The sequence below is a fragment of the Python bivittatus genome, unplaced genomic scaffold (genome assembly GCF_059951505.1).
Source record: "Python bivittatus isolate LINGU-HERP-01145 unplaced genomic scaffold, Pbiv_v1 ctg000080_np1212, whole genome shotgun sequence".
NCBI classification, from domain to species: Eukaryota; Metazoa; Chordata; class Lepidosauria; order Squamata; family Pythonidae; genus Python; species Python bivittatus.
The window spans coordinates 14,006,575-14,023,873 of record NW_028277035.1 but is presented as its reverse complement, the minus strand read 5'-3'; the positions used below and the strand labels follow the sequence as shown (position 1 = coordinate 14,023,873).

The window sequence follows — 17,299 nt, the reverse complement described above, 5'->3', positions numbered from 1 at the left end:
GTCCATAAATGGGTAACGCGACGAAAGGCTCAATTGAGTTTCCGGGCCTTCACCAAGGGATCCGTCTGCCTTGTCAGCCATGTGTCTACGTATAACGGAGTGTGGGGTAACACAATACTTTATACACTTTGGTGGCGTATCTCCTCCTGAATCCTGCCACTAAGGGATCTAAATTTACAGCTCACATCGCACACTTTTTATTTGTAAGCAATTTCTCTTCGTAAATGCCAAGTACGAGCATCATGCTCTCTAAACCAAATACAAACTATGTTTTCTCTCCTAGTCTTCCTAATTCCTGCAGCCTTTCCAGTACTGTATTTTGATCTGACTATACTCGCCTTGGGTGTGGCTGTGTAAACCCTTATCACAAAACTCCCACGCGACCTAAACGTATTCCTTCACTGTTTCACTGAGGCTCAGGTACGCCAAGAAATACTACACTGAAATGCATATGCTGTAGTTTGCACACACACTAAATTTCTGTCTTGATCCAGAATCAGAGGTAAAATAAAATCTTTTATTTGGCTGGCGTAACACCGTTGCAAGCTTTGAAATTGCGGAAAATTGATGAGGAAATAAAATGAGATCGTGGACTTACGCGCATTACGAAATTATGATGGTCAGATGGGCTACTACAGAGTTTTCAGACGTATAACTGGGTTTTAACAGGTGCACAGCAATGTTATCTTGGGAACAGGGCTCTCCCCAAATTGCTGGGAGAAAAGGAGCAAGAAAAACTTGATACATTTTCAATTTTGGGAAATATAAATGTTCATCGAGCCTGTTTCCATTTTATCTGAAATACACAGGTTCATGGTTCCTGCAACAAATAACTCAACTAGGCAACTGAACAGAGTTGGGCTTAATGGGCCGTCAGCACCAATGTAAGAAGCTAGTAATTTCTGGTTTTAGCCAGATCGGTTTCTCGTCTCGCAAGGATCAGCCGATCCCTCATTATTGCGTCATCTCCACACTCAGACCACGAGACCCGTTTCCTCTCCCTGGCGGGTCCCTCCCAAGACACGAGCGTTCGCCATGCCAGCTATTACTAATAAAATTTAAAAATACGAAGAAGCCTGTCTTCTATGCCCCTTTGTCCTGTGTTAAGATACGGTCTTGTTTTCTTCTTATACGTAATTGCCATCAGGAATGACAGAGTCACTCTCAAACTGTAATAAAAGATTACTAGAAACACACAGTCCACTCTGAAGCTATTCAGTCGTTTCGCCGGGCGATTAAAGGGAAGCCGAGAACCGTTGCGGTTGGGGTGGAAAACCTGAGAAGTGAAGATCTCAAACGTGAGGCGGAAAAAGAACGGCTCGGAACCCAGCAAAGAAGAGCGCGTGTGTGCAAACAAAGCCGCGAAGATTCAGGCCACGTCTTCCTTCTTTAGGAAATTTGGGAATGGAAGAAGGGAAACAACCACAACAAAAATCGCGGAAGGTAGGAAATTCCAAGGGAGATTTCTCATTTCTTCAGCCCGCCCACTAACCTCAGAACCTCTTCCCGATTTTGGCTCCTCCCCTAGAAAAGACTTGTTCCCTTTCCGTATTGAAAAGCAAAGCCAAGCCAAGCCAAGCCCACGGGAGCTGCAGTATAGCGTTGTGAAAGAGGGGCCCGTAACAAACATGGCTGCCTTGACAGCTTCAGTTCCGTGGAAGGAAGAAGGCGGGGACGTGCGTATACCTATGGCTTCGCCCATGCACGTTGCTATTGGCTGGCTAGACTTCTCCTGAAGGCCACTTGAACAGCCAAGGATGTCTCTGGAGGACCCGTTCTTCGTGGTGAAGGGGTGAGTGACAGTCCCCGGTGGGGATCCTTTCAAACAAAGGAGAACTCTTCCCTTTGGAAAGAGCCAGGAAAGGCCGGTTGAAGCCACGCGGGGTGAGGAGTGTGAAAAGATCGGGGGATCCGAGAATCTAGAGGCAGAGAGACAGCGGACAGATTTCCCCAGCTCTGATGGGAAGTCCCGTTCAAGTATTAAAACCACCACCGGGACTTCTTAGAAAGAACCCTCCCCGGAGGAGCTGCTGCATTGCTGTGGGCTTGGAGAAGAGCCCGCCTTCCTCAAGGAGCGGCCCTCGCGCGCTCTTCCGAAATGCTCCTATTTGGGAAGTGGCAGTAAACTAACGTGTCGGTGGACAAGGTCTGAGCGCAGTTTCTCTAATGCGGTACCACGTCGGTCGAGTATGATTTTTTGTACAGCACAACATAGGCAACAAGGAGTATTAATCAGAGGTTTCGTTGTGTTGTTCCTCCTTGCTATTTCAGATCTGTAGCAACTCTTTGGATTTAGTTATGCTTTACAGATCTGTATTTTAATTCATTATTAACAGAAATCCCTGAATGCACTTGGTCGAAATACACCTACTGATACCCTATTCATTTTGTCTTACGGATCTGATAAAGGCTAAAACTGGCTGTGGAGTGCCCTGATGCAGGAATGCCATTTTGTTCTGCTTTCTCCCATACATAAACAGGAAGACTCACATGGTCGCTTTTTGCACTCTCTTCAGACTTAGATTACAAATCAGCATATATCTCCATTTATGTCATTTATCTGGATCTTTTCATTTATGATTATGTTTTTATAGGGGAGAAGTGGCTTCGCAGACCTTGAGGCAAAAGTAACAGCACCTTCTTCTGGTGCAACTGCCTTGATCCCTTACAAGTATCAGTTGATCCAAATAAATTGGATGCTATGGCACGCACTGCCGCTTCTCAGAAGAGCTCCTCTACTTGCTCTTCTGCAGGAAGTTTGGTTATGCTGAAATGCCTGTCTTGCTTCAGAGCTGTAGCAGTTATCTCGAAGGAAGGAAATCTGTCTTGGGTGACTTGCAATCAGGTAGATAAGAACTGAATTAGTGATGCATTTTGCCCGCATATGACCTGTCAATCATGTCCTACCAGGAGTTCATTTTCTAGACTTGTCACCAGCAGTGCAAAAACCAAGGCATTGTCATATACCTGGCAGGCCACATTAGGAGGCTAGGGGATTGCAAACTTGAAGTGAGGAAACAGCACCTTCTCCTGGTGCAGCTGCCTCGTGGTTCCTCCCTCCCTTTCAGCCACTTTCTCTTTGGCTCTGCAGAGAAGTTCAGAAAGCGGTGAATACAGCCTGGGGCCTCTATCAGCGCTGGCGCCAGCTTCTCCAGGAGACCCAAGTTGTGAACAAGGAGGAGCTTAACTGGACTACAAATGAATTACGCAACACCTTGCGCAGCATTGAATGGGACTTGGAGGATTTGGAAGAAACCATTTATATCCTTTTGAGGCTGAGGTTGAAATTAGGTTGGGATACTTCTCTCAGTAATGCTATTATATTCTTTTTTACAAACACTGCCTGCTGCTAAGACAGCCCTAGCAGCATTTTGCTCCTGCACTGCTGCTATAAATCCCTTTTGTCACCTTGGAAGGGGAAAAAACAAGAGAGGTCTGCCACAGGCTGAATTTCTGGTGACTGAACACCAAGTAGGACCCAGGTGTTGGAATCCAGTCCCGTCTAGTTTTTAAACTCAGTACTGTACCTCCAAATCCTTTGCACTTAACCCATAATCACGCATTGTAGAATCAAACCCACACAAGTTTACAATTACGCCATCTGAGGTTGCAGCACGACGTTCTTTTGTCACAGAGATGCGGGCGTCAGTTAAGGTGAGTTTTCCTCAACATACACCCTACCGTGCAACAGGGGATAGGGGGATGCAATGAGTAAAAATCCTTAACTGTTGCTATTGAGAAGCCACTTGAGACATCAATATTCAGGTGAAGATTCAAGAATATTTCCAGATTTTGCTTTGTTTTGAGCAAAAAAGTTAGATGTTGTGAAATTCCTTTTCTATCAAAGAGGTTGAATTATACAAATTGAAAAGACTACGAATTCTGGCTGTTATCTCACCTCTTGGGGACCTTATGCTTCTTTATTTGTAGGTTTGGTAAGGACTGAATGTAAATGCTATGACTTCCGTAACAAACCATGATAATATCAAAATTATGGTGTGCATCATGTCATTGCATACATGATGCAGGTATGTGATTTGCATCAGTTGTGTCACGATGTCTGATGTAAGTATGCAGGTGTGTGTCACTTGTGCAATGATTACATGACATATGTCATTGTTTGCCACCTCTTAACCCCCCCTTTTCTCCTCTACAGATGTCCATGAACGAATTTTGTTTATAGTATATCACTTTGGTTTTTATTTCTGCACGTTCAGGTGACCGCAATAATGGGATCTCTCTTACTCCATTTATTTCTGTTTATACTCACTGTGCCCTTATAGTTAAAGTGGTTACCAGGAGAAACTATTTACCTGGGGGCCTATGGAAGAAAACACACCGTTATTTCTACTGATATGTCCTCAGAGGGCACAGTCTTTATTGCTTCCTTTCCTTGCCTGTAGGTAATGCAGGATCACATGTCTGACCCAGCAGCACAGTCCTTTGTGGAGAGGAACAACAGAGAAGTAAGCATCTTCTGCTCCTTATTTTAGCACTTTGCTTGGAATTCCTTTAGGGAAGGAAGAGTCATAATTTGACAGCGGCTATGGTAGCCTCTTTGCTTGCCCACCTTCTTTGCCACAAAGGAAATTCTTGCCCACAGATCTCCAGGCACTTTTTTTGCTTGGCCAAATTCCCTAGTTTCTTATCATCTCTTTCCCTGCAATATAGCTTGTGCATTTTTTTCTCTAGAAGCATGACTCTGTATAATCATAGGTCTGATTTGTTGCATTAGCTTCCCATATTTCAAAGCCACTAAGAAAAAAATTGTTTCTAAAATAGGTTAAAATATCAGAAGCAAACTATCCCCCACAACATATAACAATTGAAAAGGAAGCGCTAATCTATGTATGGTTAATATATTATATAGAATGTAAATTGAAGGTTTTATATTGTGAGATCATCAAAACTGTAGTCTTGAAAGGCAACTAATAAATTAGTAAGTTAAATAACTGTTAAGAGCCAAGGATTTTATTACCTATAACTCATTTCATTCAGGAAATGTTCTTATCTTGAAACAGCCTTTCCTACAGAGAGACCATGAGCTTAGTTCTTAATTCTGCCACTCCATTCCAGTTCACCATTGCCACTTAGGTGTCTCATTGCATTTTTTCCTGGGAGCAGTTGGAATTGACTTGCTCAGAGATTTCTTTTTTTTTCTTCCTCTTTCTCTGTGGAAGCTGGTGAATGGCAGGGAATGCTGTGGGCTGTTGAGTGCAGAGAAGGTGTCAGCAGCTGATTCACACATTTTGGAAGAGCAGCAGCTGCACCAGAAGGTGAGAAGATGAACACCATCCCAATCAAGCTCATAGTTTTCACAAATCAGCCCCATTTCTACAGAGACTAAAGGTGCTCTCCACCTTTATACTTGTAGAGGTAAAGAATATAGCATAGACTTGTAGAGGTATGAGCCCTAACATAAACAATGCTTGTTGGCCTTCTCCATCCATGCAACCCTGCTTGACTGTATATCTTGACATTGTTTTTCTCTTCCTTTCTTGTCAAACAACCAATAGTAAAGTTCCTTGAATGGAGGTAATGACAAATCTTTCTGGGCTCTTTTTTAAATTGGAGTTCTGGGTTCAAACCCTAGTTTATGAGCCTGTTCAGAATATCAGTTCCCCATCAGTAGAACAGGAATAGTAATGGTCAGCTCAATAAAAGACAAGTGAGATACAGAAGCACATTTGTAGTTTTGAAATTTGCCCTATCAATCTAAAAAAAAAAAATCATGTTTCAGTACCAGAATTGGCTGCTTGCCTGCTTTCTTTATTTTTCTTCCAAACTCTTGTTTTAGCATAGTGAACAAGTAGCAAGAGCCCTAGTATTTTGATTGAACTAAGAAAGGCCAGTATACACAGCCATTTTTCAACAGCCCTTTGAAAAAGAAATGTGATGGGCAAGATTCAAACTGTTGGGTGAAGTACTATTATAAATAATAATTCCTTTCCATTTTTTCTGAATTGTCTTTATGAAGACTTTTGCCTAAAAGGGTGCAAAAATGAATAAGACATTGGGCACATCACACTGTTGCATTTTTGACAGGAGATCTCTCTGTTATCTGAAACTTCTGTAGGTCCCACATGTTTCCTGTGGATGTTGCTGCTGTCTTTTTTTTCTGCAAAAATTGCTCTGATGCCTTCTTTTCTCCCTGATAGTTGATCATTGAGGAGCAGGACGAGCAGTTGGAGCTGGTCTCTGGCAGCATTTCTGTGCTGAAGCACATGTCAGGGCGGGTTGGAGAGGAACTTGATGAACAAACTATGTGAGTCCAGGTAGCAAAGGTGGGGTGGTAGAGTCGATTGGATTTGCTTTGATCCTTTTTCAGATGACACCTCCTAGCAGTGCTGAAACAGTTGAAACAGTTCATTCAGAGATTGGGCACAAAGCCCTTGCCTTGGTGAGTATAGATGGCAACAGAATAATGCTGGGAACATTTATCTTAAGTGGATCAAAGATTAGATTCCAGAATGGTTGCCAATCTAGAACCTTATTTAAATTAATGATTCTTTTGAGTTCAACAATGGCTGAAGGACCGACAGTATGCAAACCTGGCAACTCCCATAGTAAAGACCAAGGCAAAAAAATGCTATCCTCTCTCTTACTATCTGCTACCACCAGCATGAACAGCAGAAATTCTGCTACAGTGTTCTTCAGCTTAATTGCTACATCTCCGCTTATACCCAAGAATAAGCAGATCAACCTTGGTTGATATTCGTATTGGCAATAAGGGAGTCAAGAATAATTTATTGGTTTTATAAAAAAGCTCTTACTGTTATCTGGGATGATATTGGAGACCAAATTGGTCAGTTTGGGCCCCTAGCTCCCTAATGTGGAATATGTTACTTTGATGTACGATTTCATCAATTGGATCCCAAACTTTGTTAGTAGGAAAAATACTCTCAAGAGAAAATTCCCAGCAACAGAGGGAATTATTGTTAGCTGTTATCTTCATGCTTTGTGATGGAGTGGGAGGGGAACAAGGTTTACAAGCTTTAAATATGCCACATGATGATACATTTGCTGACTTTCTAGAATGCTAGAAGACTTTGCTCACGAGATGGACAGCACTCAGAGTCGCCTAGATGGGGTGCTCAAAAAGATGGGCAGAATCTCCCACATGGCCAGAGGTAAGAGGCAGGGCTTTATGGTTCATCATGAGCTGTCTATTTGCATAGAGTAAAAGACAGTTTCCACCTCATTCCAACTCACTGGGTTTTCATTTCCATTCTAGAACTGTTTGGACAATGAGCTGTTGAATCCTCAGCCTGTGGAGTCCTTGGGGTTCTCTGAGCTTGGTTGTTTTCTTGCAGATGTTTCATTGCCTGACTAGGTAATCCCAGGCAAGCTACTCTATATAAACAGTGAGCAAACCCCATTCACTTCTAGCACTGAAGATATTACCTAATTGGGTAATGAAATTTCTGCAAGAAAACACCAAGGATTCTACAGGTCAACCCTGAGCTACAGATATTCTCTTCTACTGAATCCTCATCCTGTCTGGTATTACTTAATTCCCAGTTTTCCTATTGTTTTTCTTTCCTACTAGAAATAGGCAACCTGCTGCATTCCAGTTGTTTTGGATAAACTCCCATTAATTCCAGTCAGTGTGAACAAGGGCCAAGGAATGTGAGAGTTACAGTCCAAAATATCTGGAGTGTAGATTGCCTAGACCTACTTTATATCCATCAAATTTGAGCAGATTTAGGTATCAAAGGTTTACAGAGATACTGGCCTTCATAAATTCATAGCAACTCTTGCTCTTTATATACTCTGGCAAACATTGATTGATTGATTTGCTTTATATCCTGGCTTTTGTTCAGGAGCTCAAGGTGTAGAGAGTGTTCTTCCAACAACTCTGTGAAGTAGGTTGGACTGAGAGAGTATGTGACTGTTCCAAGGTCAGCCTGATGGTGAGCTTCCATGGCTGATGGTACATTAGAACCTGGGTCTCATTTTATGAATTAGGGGAGTGATTATTTTTAGGCCTGCTACCAAAGAATCATGTTCAGTATTTTGTTAGCTGTCCTTTTTCTGGCAGCTTCCCCAAGATTACCAGCACAATCATCTCCACAAGATTGTTTCTCTCCCTGCCTCCAGCAAATGGGCCAGTCATTCTAACCTGGGATCAGCATTCATTTTGGGATAATGTTTTTATCACCTTAGGCCTCCTGTCAAAGGACAGCTATAAGAAAACTGGATCACTATTTGGACTCAGCAAAAGGAAGAGATAAGGGAATAGAAAAGCAACAGGCTTATAACATTACATAAACTGATGACTGTTCCACTTAGGCCAGTACTGCATTTTCATTTGGGCTGATCATTCTTTTATTCTCAGTTCAAATCCTGGATCAGTGATAGCTAGCTTTTATTTATTTATTTTTATTTTGTACAAGTCAGGCATAAATTAATAGTGGCAATTAGTGCATGCTGTAATATATACACACAATCCTTGAGCTTTTATCCCTCTACATCTACAAAAAAAGTCTGACCAGCAATGCCCCTTCTCATCCTCTATGCCATAATCTTGCTACCTATGACACCTGAATTGCAGGTTAACTCACCTGCCCCCCCCCCGCAATATGTTAATACTCAAGTAACCAAATTCCTTTGAACAGGATTGTTTCTGGAGGAGTTTAATGCCAAGATAGTAGTTTCCTTACTACTTGCCTAATATGTAGACCACTTCACTGAAATACTGCTAAATGCCTAAAGATCCACTCTTTAACTGGGACTGTGTTTAGCACTGAATTAGGGTCAAAGAATGGTGCATAGACATTTGTATATGTAACCCATTGGCATATGTTTTTAAGGTTCAACATGAATGCAGCTTTCCATGTGTTTTAAATGAGTTTTAAGACTACTCCCATTCCCCATTTTTGTGCTTATTTCCATACATCACTCCCGTGTTCCCCATGGTGATTGGTTATTTTCCAGCTGGGTTGGCCTTCCTGCACTTAGACCACCTCTCTTTGTTCTTTCTCCATCAGAAAGACGTCAGTGGTGCATCATCTGCCTGTTGGTCATCACTGGTGCGGTGGTGCTGATCCTTCTTTTTGCTCTGATCAACTGACAGATGGACATAGGGAAAATGGAAAAGATACCACCAATCCCATTCTTTTTGTGCGTAAAACCTGAAGCCACCATGGCTTTGTGTTCTATATGGAGTGAGGGATGGTGAAGAAATAGGACAAGAATGTTGGATTTCTAACTGGGCTCTTTTCCCTTGTATTCATACTGTTGGCCCTAACTATTAGAGGCTAGAGGTTTGTGACAAGGGAGGATTCTGCAGGTTGGTACTTGTCAAGCCTTTGAGGTAGTCCAGACCAGGAAACCAAAATAATAAATGCTACTACTACTGTTACTGTAAGGTTACAGCAACAGAATCTTGTAAGTCTGAAAGCACTTCCCCCCTCCCCTGCCTTTACTTTCCAGAGAGCTAGGGAGGGGCAATCCTGAGATGCTTTCTCAAATTACATTTCTAATTTGGGCTCAGATTTCATTTATCGGACTGTTCTCTAGGTTCTTCCTCCTGTTCCTCAAGGCTCTTCTCACAGTCCATTATGGCACTTTACAGTGCGAATCCGTGGATTTTCTTTTTCACCATACTTGGGAAACTTCAGATTTGAATACCTGTGCTTCTTAAATGTGAAGACCATGCCCCACCCATTCTTCGTATCACCAACTTTGCAATGACAAGCACTAATGTTTATTTTCCTAATCTTATGCCTGTTAAAAGATTCAGTTCCTTCCTACCAGCTCTCTGAATGGGTGTAAATTACCTCTGTATTAAATGCATCTGCTGATGAAGCACAATTGACTTAAATGGTTATCTATTTTCAGTTGAGTAGGACCAACTAAGAATGGTGGCAGCTTTAGATAGGACACTATGTCTTGCTTCTTGAGTTGGTGGAGTGCTTGGTGAAATTACTAAGGTTGAGGATGATCTGAAGCTGCCTTTCTATTTAAATGAAACCAAACACCAGCCACCAATCCCCCACCCCTCCGGTTAGCTCCTTTCTAGAAATTGGGAGCAAAGAACATTGTCATCATGTAAATATAGACTACAGCACTGTGCACTAGGATGCAACTGATGGTGATGCTTCTGGGCTAGGCCAAAAAACACGACTTGCCAATGTACCTGCTGAGTCTCTTCTCATCTCACGCCTTTGGTAGAACACAGTGGATAGATCATCTCAGTATTGGCTAAGTGGATTCTGCCATGAAAATAAGATAGTGGCTATTTTCAGGGAAGTCCAAGTGACTCATAGTTTACTATGAGAAATATCTCTATGGGACAGTTCAGTTGTCACAGGCACTCAGCCATTCCATTCCATTTATATTATGTGGCGTTATACAGCAGAGATTGACAGACGTCAGACTTGTGAAATGATCACCAAAGCTTGGTGCAAAAGACATAGTCAGAATTAAAGAATACTTAGCCTTGGAATTTGATTAGAAAGAATAGAAAGATGCTTACGGGGCTTTTGTAGGATGAAAAATACGCTTCTGGTTAGTTCAAGCTTTAGAATTATATGGGTGAGGAGAAAGTTTTGGCTGCTGCTATTCTAAATCCTTGTGAATTAGGGATCCTTGCTAAGCTGCCGAAACTACCTAGGGATCTGCCAAGTAAATCTGGATCTATCCTCTGCTAATCCCTTTTATAAAACATTGTTAAAGCAACTTTTTTAAAACAATAAATATTTTATACTTGTATTTAAGGCACCTGTTTTAGACTATTAATGTGGGAAGGAATGGGTGAGATCCTTATACTTCAAAGAATATGAAAATTGTATGGCTTGGTCTGATATAATTGGTTTCATTTTGTCTTCAACTTGTCTACAAATGCTGGATACAAAGGTGGTAAGAAAATGTTGAAGAATTGAATATGGAGACCTGATTTAGCCATCTTAGCCAATATCCATAGGTCCTCTGATAATTCCATAATTTAATGTCATATGTCTTGAGTCCACCACTGTTTTATTGTAAACCAGCCAGAGCGCTTCAGCTATTGGGTGATTCAATTTTTTAAATAAATAAATACTTTGTTTAATAGCTATTCTGCTAGACCCCAAGCAGTGAACAGAAGATAGCAAATTAAAGAATATTTCTATTTAATCCCTATCACTTGCAGAAAGAGTGGGTAACCTGCAACTCTTCAGATGCTAGTTAACCTGAAACTTGCAATGTCCCTTAGTGCTGGCCATGCAACTGGGAGATGCAGTTGGGCATTCACTGATGGGTCACATGTTGACTCCCACAATTCATAACAATAGAAACTTTTCATATATTTGCTCCTCATAGCCAAACGTAGGATGTTTTTCTTACACAACATTCAGCCAAAACATGTATTTATTTGTAAATACTGTATAGGTAGTCCTCACTTAACGACTGCTTGTTTAATGATGGCTCGAAGTTACGATGGCCTTGGAAAAAGTGCTTTACAAACTGTACACACACTTATGACTGTTGCAAACTGTCACACCACCCCCTGTGGGCATGTGATTGTGATTTGCAACTTTTATGTCATTAAGCAAATCACCATGGTCATGTGGTCGCTAAGCAAATCATGTGGTCGTTAACAAAATTCTTGCAAAAAAAACCATTGGGGAAGCTGGATTCACTTAACGACCATGTGATTTGCTTAATGACCTTTGCGAAAATGGTTGTAAAAGCGGGTCTGGTCACATGGTGACTCAATGACCTCTCCGCTTAATGACCAATTTTCCAGTCCCTATTGTTGTCAGTAAGCAAGGACTACCTGTATATGCCAGTTTTTCAGTGGGGCTTTCCACCAAGTATGTACAAGACTATAGTCTTAGCTCCTATTTTTAGCACAGTAACCATACCAGAGTAACCAGAATAACCAAGGACGGCCAGTTTGGTGTAGTGGTTAAGGCATCAGGCTAGAAACCAAGGGACCATGAGTTCCAGTCCCGCCAGCTGGGTGACTTTGGGCCAGTCAGTCACTCTCAGCCCTAGGAAGCAGGCAATGGCAAACCACTTCTGAAAAACCTTGCCAAGAAAACTGCAGGGACTAGTCCAGGAAGTTGCCAGGAGTCAAAAACTGACTTGAAGGCACATCCACATCCACCCCCACCCCCACCATACATCACATTTTGCAAAACTTTTACAAAATAAAAGATTGTAGGCAAGGAACGTTCCTGAAGAAATACTTCTAGAGGTTTTTGCCAGTATGGCAGGGGAGATGACTTCAGGGCACTTTCCCATACTGTTTCAAAGAACCTTCCAAGCAGGGATTAGGGTAAAGCAGATGCTAAAAATGGCTTCTTCCCTCTCCATTTTATAGAGGGAGGCCTCCATTGGATCAAAGGATCCATGTCCATTTTAACAAGTGTCACAGGTTTGTCCTGACAATTTGAAGAATATGATATAAAATTGTTATTAATGCTGCATCTTTGATTGTACTAATTTTATTCTGTAGAGTTATGATGCTCAGAAATAAGATGTTCCAAGGTATAGATCCATCTTTAACTGAATCCGGTCTGTAACTTCCAGCAAAGATGTTCCATGACATCTCAGAGCAATAATGAATTTAATGAAATAGCCAGGCACACAATTGTTACAAACTTTTTTTATTAACATTTCTGAATTCCTTTTTTTTTTTTTAATCTTTACAGTAGTTAATGTGCAATTCTTGATACTCTCAGGTCACAGGGATGAGGAGTCACAAAATTTTTCTTGGCACTTATAACACAGAACAAATACTGGCATTATCTGGGGGCAAAGGAGGAAGTTTAGAGGTAAAAGCATGGGGTGCTGAGGGACTTGGGATGGGCTGAATGGGTGGGAAAAGGGAGGCTTGCCTTTGTTATTTTGTATTTTAAAGGATCGGTTTTCCTCTCTGAAAGGATTTTACAAGGGGCAGGGGAGGGGAGAGGGACTGATATTGGAGTAGCTGCTTGCATTAACCCAAAGCGCCTGGAAGGGGTAAAAGTCCATGCTGCATCTGCACAGAGGTTACATAATCAGGCTTTGTTAGTGCTTTCTGTATACATTTTTGTCCTTTTAAAAAAGATTGTTTGCTTTAGTTTAGGAAAAAAAATGTCAAATCAAATATTTATTACAGTCCCAGACCAGCATATAAATGTCAGAAGGAAAATAAAAGATGACAAAAATGGATACAACAAAAGACAGAAGGCCTCCCACCCCCTCCACAATCTGTTCTTTCCATTTGTAATAGAAAGCATATCCAAGATGCAAATATGCCATTAGAGGAAATTCCTAAGTCGGTGGGAAAGAGACTCAACAAAGAGGAGTCCAGTTGAACCTTCTGAGATCCTCTGGGGTTTAAATTTGGGCATCAGATTTTTCCTAAGTATGCCAAGTGGGTGAAGATATTTTCTGTTCCAGAATGTGGATGCTGAACGTCCTCTTTTGGCTACAACCTCAGCTATCATCCATGAGACCAGACAGTGGATATGAATTGCACTGAGTTGGACCTATTAGGCTTGTTACAGACTACAGTACCAGAGGCCACTGGTCTGCCCAGACTTCAGAACTCCTCCCCCCATATTTCACTGTTTTAGAAATCGAGCTCTGGCAGCCCTTGTCTTGGAAGAAAGATCAGCTCGCAACAGTTGCAATGGCAACTCTTCGAAGGCAGCCAAGCCTCCTGGTGAGAAAATCGAGCAATGTATGACTCGGTTCCTTTTGTCCTAGAAGGTTCCCAAGTCGATCACACCTGCTGCTTATAAAAGTCCATCACATGTGAAGCATGCATGGCAAGATGCTGTTCAAATTGTCTTCCAGTGTAAACAGAATTACTAGCTTATGTTCCACCAGAATCATTCTACCAGTTTCTATGGACCCCCTTGGCACCTTTCCAAGGGCCCTAATGGCCTCTGAAGTATGTAAACAGGGAAGGAGTAGTGTATGCTCTTCCTTTGTCACTTAAAATCAGTGCCTTCCTTTTCTTTTCTTAGAATAAGTCAGGCAACCCAAGAATCACAGCAAGAAATGGCTGCCCCTCCTCAGCAGGTGCCGCTAGTATTGCACAATTCCACCCCCCCACATCAGAAAAATTGGTCTTCACTCTAAGATTAAAAAAATGCCAAAGCTAACATGCAATATACACTTCTCTTGCCGTCTCTCTCTCTCTCTCTCTCTCTCTGAACTCAAAACATTTTTCAGAGTTCTCCCAAAGTATAATTTTGAAGTCAGTGCAAAATTTGTTGGACAAAAGGAGTAGGATAGAAAAGGCTGACCTGTACTTCATTTTATCAAGAGACTTGCCAAAAAGGTCAAGCTCCTAAAGCAGATTCTGCCACCTTGTCACTGATTCTCAAAGGCTGGGCCCAGATCAAATTACTGGTGCCTCCTGAGTCACACTGAGTGCGCCTCACCCCAAACCATCAAACTCTTTCCCAGTTCAAAGTGGAAGTACCAAGGACTGCAGAGTACTTGTTCTACCAGTGTGTGATACCGTGATGCACGTGGCACTACAAAACATGCCTAAACAGCTCTATCTAAAGACTGAGAAACAATTGGTTCTGGATGCCCCTGAATATGTATTACAGTTATACTTGCACTGCACTGACAGATACATGAATGCAATTTTATTTCCATTGTGGATTCCTCTGACCTTGGAGGCTCCATAAGCTTTAATGTTTTGTTGACAAGAGGCCAATGTAACCAAGGGGGAAACATAGATCTCTTCATCCTCTCCTTAGTTTGCCCCCAAAACTGGTTTCATCCCAGTGCAAGTTGCTCTGCTTTTTTTAATCTAAATTTTCCTTCCTGTTTGGAGCCACGATAGAAGGTCAGGAGACTGATCTAGCCAGTCAAAGGCCTTTCTTGTCCAAACCTTATAACTCTTCCTTTTTGGGCTTTCCCAACATCAGACATAGCTGCTTTGGAGGCTGGGGAAAGTGGGAGGAAGCTACAGACACTAGAAACCTCTCTCAGAAGGTATCTAATGAATCTTATGGATAAAATTGTATTCTTCACAAATTTCATTTCTTTAATGTAGGACAAACAACTATGGTAGAAGAAGCCCTCCCTATATTTCCTGCTTGCTAGTTGTTCAATCTGATCATGTGGCTCACAGGAAACAAATAGCTGTTTCTTGATGCTATTAGTAGTAAGAAGTCAGTCATCTACATACAGGATTATTGAGAAAAGCCAAATTGTTGAAAGGGAGACTAATCTTCCCACTCACTCCCAACACCATAACAGTTTGTCAAAACTGAAAACTAATAATCTTACTGTTTGCCTCTAAGTAACTCTGCTCAAAGTTATTGAGAAGGGGATGAATGCATGATGCGCATTTATGTTGTGTGACTGCTTGGTTCACACTCACCTGAAAAGGTAATGGTAACCTTAGACTTAGCTTTTAATACAACCTGAGCAATGGCTAGGAGATAGAGGAGTTCAGTGGAGATTAGAGAAGACTGATCTAACATACTTTTATAGGGAAAAACTCTTAAGGGAGGATGATTAGGAAGAATAAATTCTGATCAGAGTCACACATCAGTGAAATACACTTGTCATTTCAATAATTTTTGCTTTAAAAACTAACATGGGGGGAAGGAATTTGGGTTTTATTCCACTGTTTTATGTGATCACTTTATCCCCTTAAGACAATATGTTGTGGTAAAGTTATATCTGCTGGTTCAACTAGAGATGTCCCCAACTCAGAGTGGAATTTAAAGAATAAGTCTTCCAGTTTTAGTTTGGAATCAAGATGGTAGAAAGAGGTATGCACATTCATGCATTTTTATGCAAAGAAAGGTCTATGCCATTACAATCTCTTGGTTCCTCTGCATTTCCAAATCAAAAAATTTCCATTATGTGGTTAGGAAAGGGAAGAGTACCTATTGGAAATACTGTGCCAAGGAGAACAGTAGGGAAAAAAGCACAAAGGAATAGAATTTTAAGAGCCTGCTGTGCAGCACAACTGGAAGCATGTCAACCAGAGTTCAGGAACTGGAGTGGCACTGGTAGAAAATGGCAAGACTAGGATTAAGGCAGATTGAGGAAAAAGCTGGCATGATTTTTGTCTGGGGAAGAGTGCTTTAAGAGCATACTAACACAGCTGCTTCATCACAGAGTTTGTGAGAATCATATTCATGTTCATGAAAGGGTAGCTGGTAACTATAATTGGTATTACATGCAAGAATGTGGGTGCCAACATGAGTGAGAGATGGAGACAAGCATTAGATGATAAAAGGAACTTGTGTGCATGCAATTGTTCTATATCAGTTGTTCCTATAAAAACTGGTGACCTGGATATGTATATCTATTCATACTGGAATATTCATCCCAATAATTCCATGTATGACTTAGAGAAGCATTGTGATGTAGGTGGGCATCCTTCTCGACAATGCGCATGCATCCTTGATTAGACACCTAGATTCTTGTACTTGCAATCCAGCTATATACAATTTTTGTTCAATGCTCATATTCTTTCCATGATTTAAACAAGGCCAATTTTCAAAAGTGACAGCTGATTAATTTTTTCTCCGAAAACCGTTTGAGAATCCAGGTGAAAACAATTACTACAACTCTCTCTCTCACACACATACCATACCAACAAAATTTTATATGATTTATCTTCCTTTTAAACACTATCCATTACCTACTCTTTTCTCAACTAGAACACAATTAAAGATTATTCAGTGTAAGAAAATAATAAGCTATACACATACCCCTATTTGGTTTCTAGAAAATGTATATGATTTTTAAAAAGTTAACTTCTGTCTCTTCCATTTCTTCAGGAAAAATACTGATCCGACTTGAGGTGAATGGGTTTAGTTATATCACTGAGCATAACACCATAGAAACACTGGGTAGATTGCTGCCTGGGTAACAAATGAATCTCTCCTGCATAAAATAAAATAGTAGGAAAGGAGAAAAGAGGACCTGGAAGAAAGTGAAAACAGTGAAGTATGAAGCGGCGTTAATGTTAATAGTTAAGTTTCGAGATCTTGGAGGAGCCATTTCTTCACTGTAAAGCAAATGCTGACAGAATTACTAGGCAGGGCATGCATTGGGACACTACAAAGTTTGCCCACTTCATCATGGATTTCTATAAATAGCGGCACCTCAATTAGAATTCTGAGAAAGGCAGACAAAACAGAACTATCTGAAAATTCACAACACTTATCTCAGGGTTCCTTAATGGAATTGTAAGAAGGAAATCAGTATAATACCACCTTAGATTTATAAGGCAGATTATCTACAGTGGGCAAAAAAGTATTTAGTCAGCCACCAATTGTGCAAGTTCTCCCACTTAAAAAGATGAGAGAGGCCTGTAATTTTCATCATAGGTATACCT

General features: G+C 41.2%; 1 protein-coding gene across 2 annotated transcripts; it reads left to right on the top strand.

The window, feature by feature from the left end:
• The first annotated feature begins 1,468 nt into the window (after positions 1-1,468).
• On the top strand, positions 1,469-12,593 carry STX10 (syntaxin 10). 2 transcript variants are annotated; one of them, XM_025168569.2, is made up of 8 exons: positions 1,469-1,792; positions 3,092-3,261; positions 3,560-3,654; positions 4,404-4,466; positions 5,181-5,276; positions 6,329-6,400; positions 7,036-7,130; positions 8,991-12,593. In XM_025168569.2, the coding sequence occupies exons 1-8, from the start codon at positions 1,758-1,760 to the stop codon at positions 9,136-9,138; spliced, it is 774 nt and encodes a 257-aa protein (XP_025024337.1). In that variant the 5' UTR covers positions 1,469-1,757; the 3' UTR covers positions 9,139-12,593. The 2 variants fall into 2 exon arrangements, with proteins under 2 accessions (XP_025024337.1, XP_007421022.1); XM_007420960.4 differs by lacking the exon at positions 6,329-6,400 and adding an exon at positions 6,159-6,265 and having other exon boundaries at positions 1,471-1,792; positions 8,991-12,592.
• The last annotated feature ends 4,706 nt before the right edge of the window (positions 12,594-17,299 follow it).

Excerpts from the sequence above, each read along its gene's own strand:
- STX10 (XM_025168569.2), top strand. The coding sequence starts at position 1,758 with ATGTCTCTGGAGGACCCGTTCTTCGTGGTGAAGGG. Across the intron at positions 3,655-4,403 it reads AGATGCGGGCGTCAGTTAAG|GTAATGCAGGATCACATGTC; the intron begins GTGAGTTTTCCT and ends CCTTGCCTGTAG. Across the intron at positions 4,467-5,180 it reads TGGAGAGGAACAACAGAGAA|CTGGTGAATGGCAGGGAATG; the intron begins GTAAGCATCTTC and ends TCTCTGTGGAAG.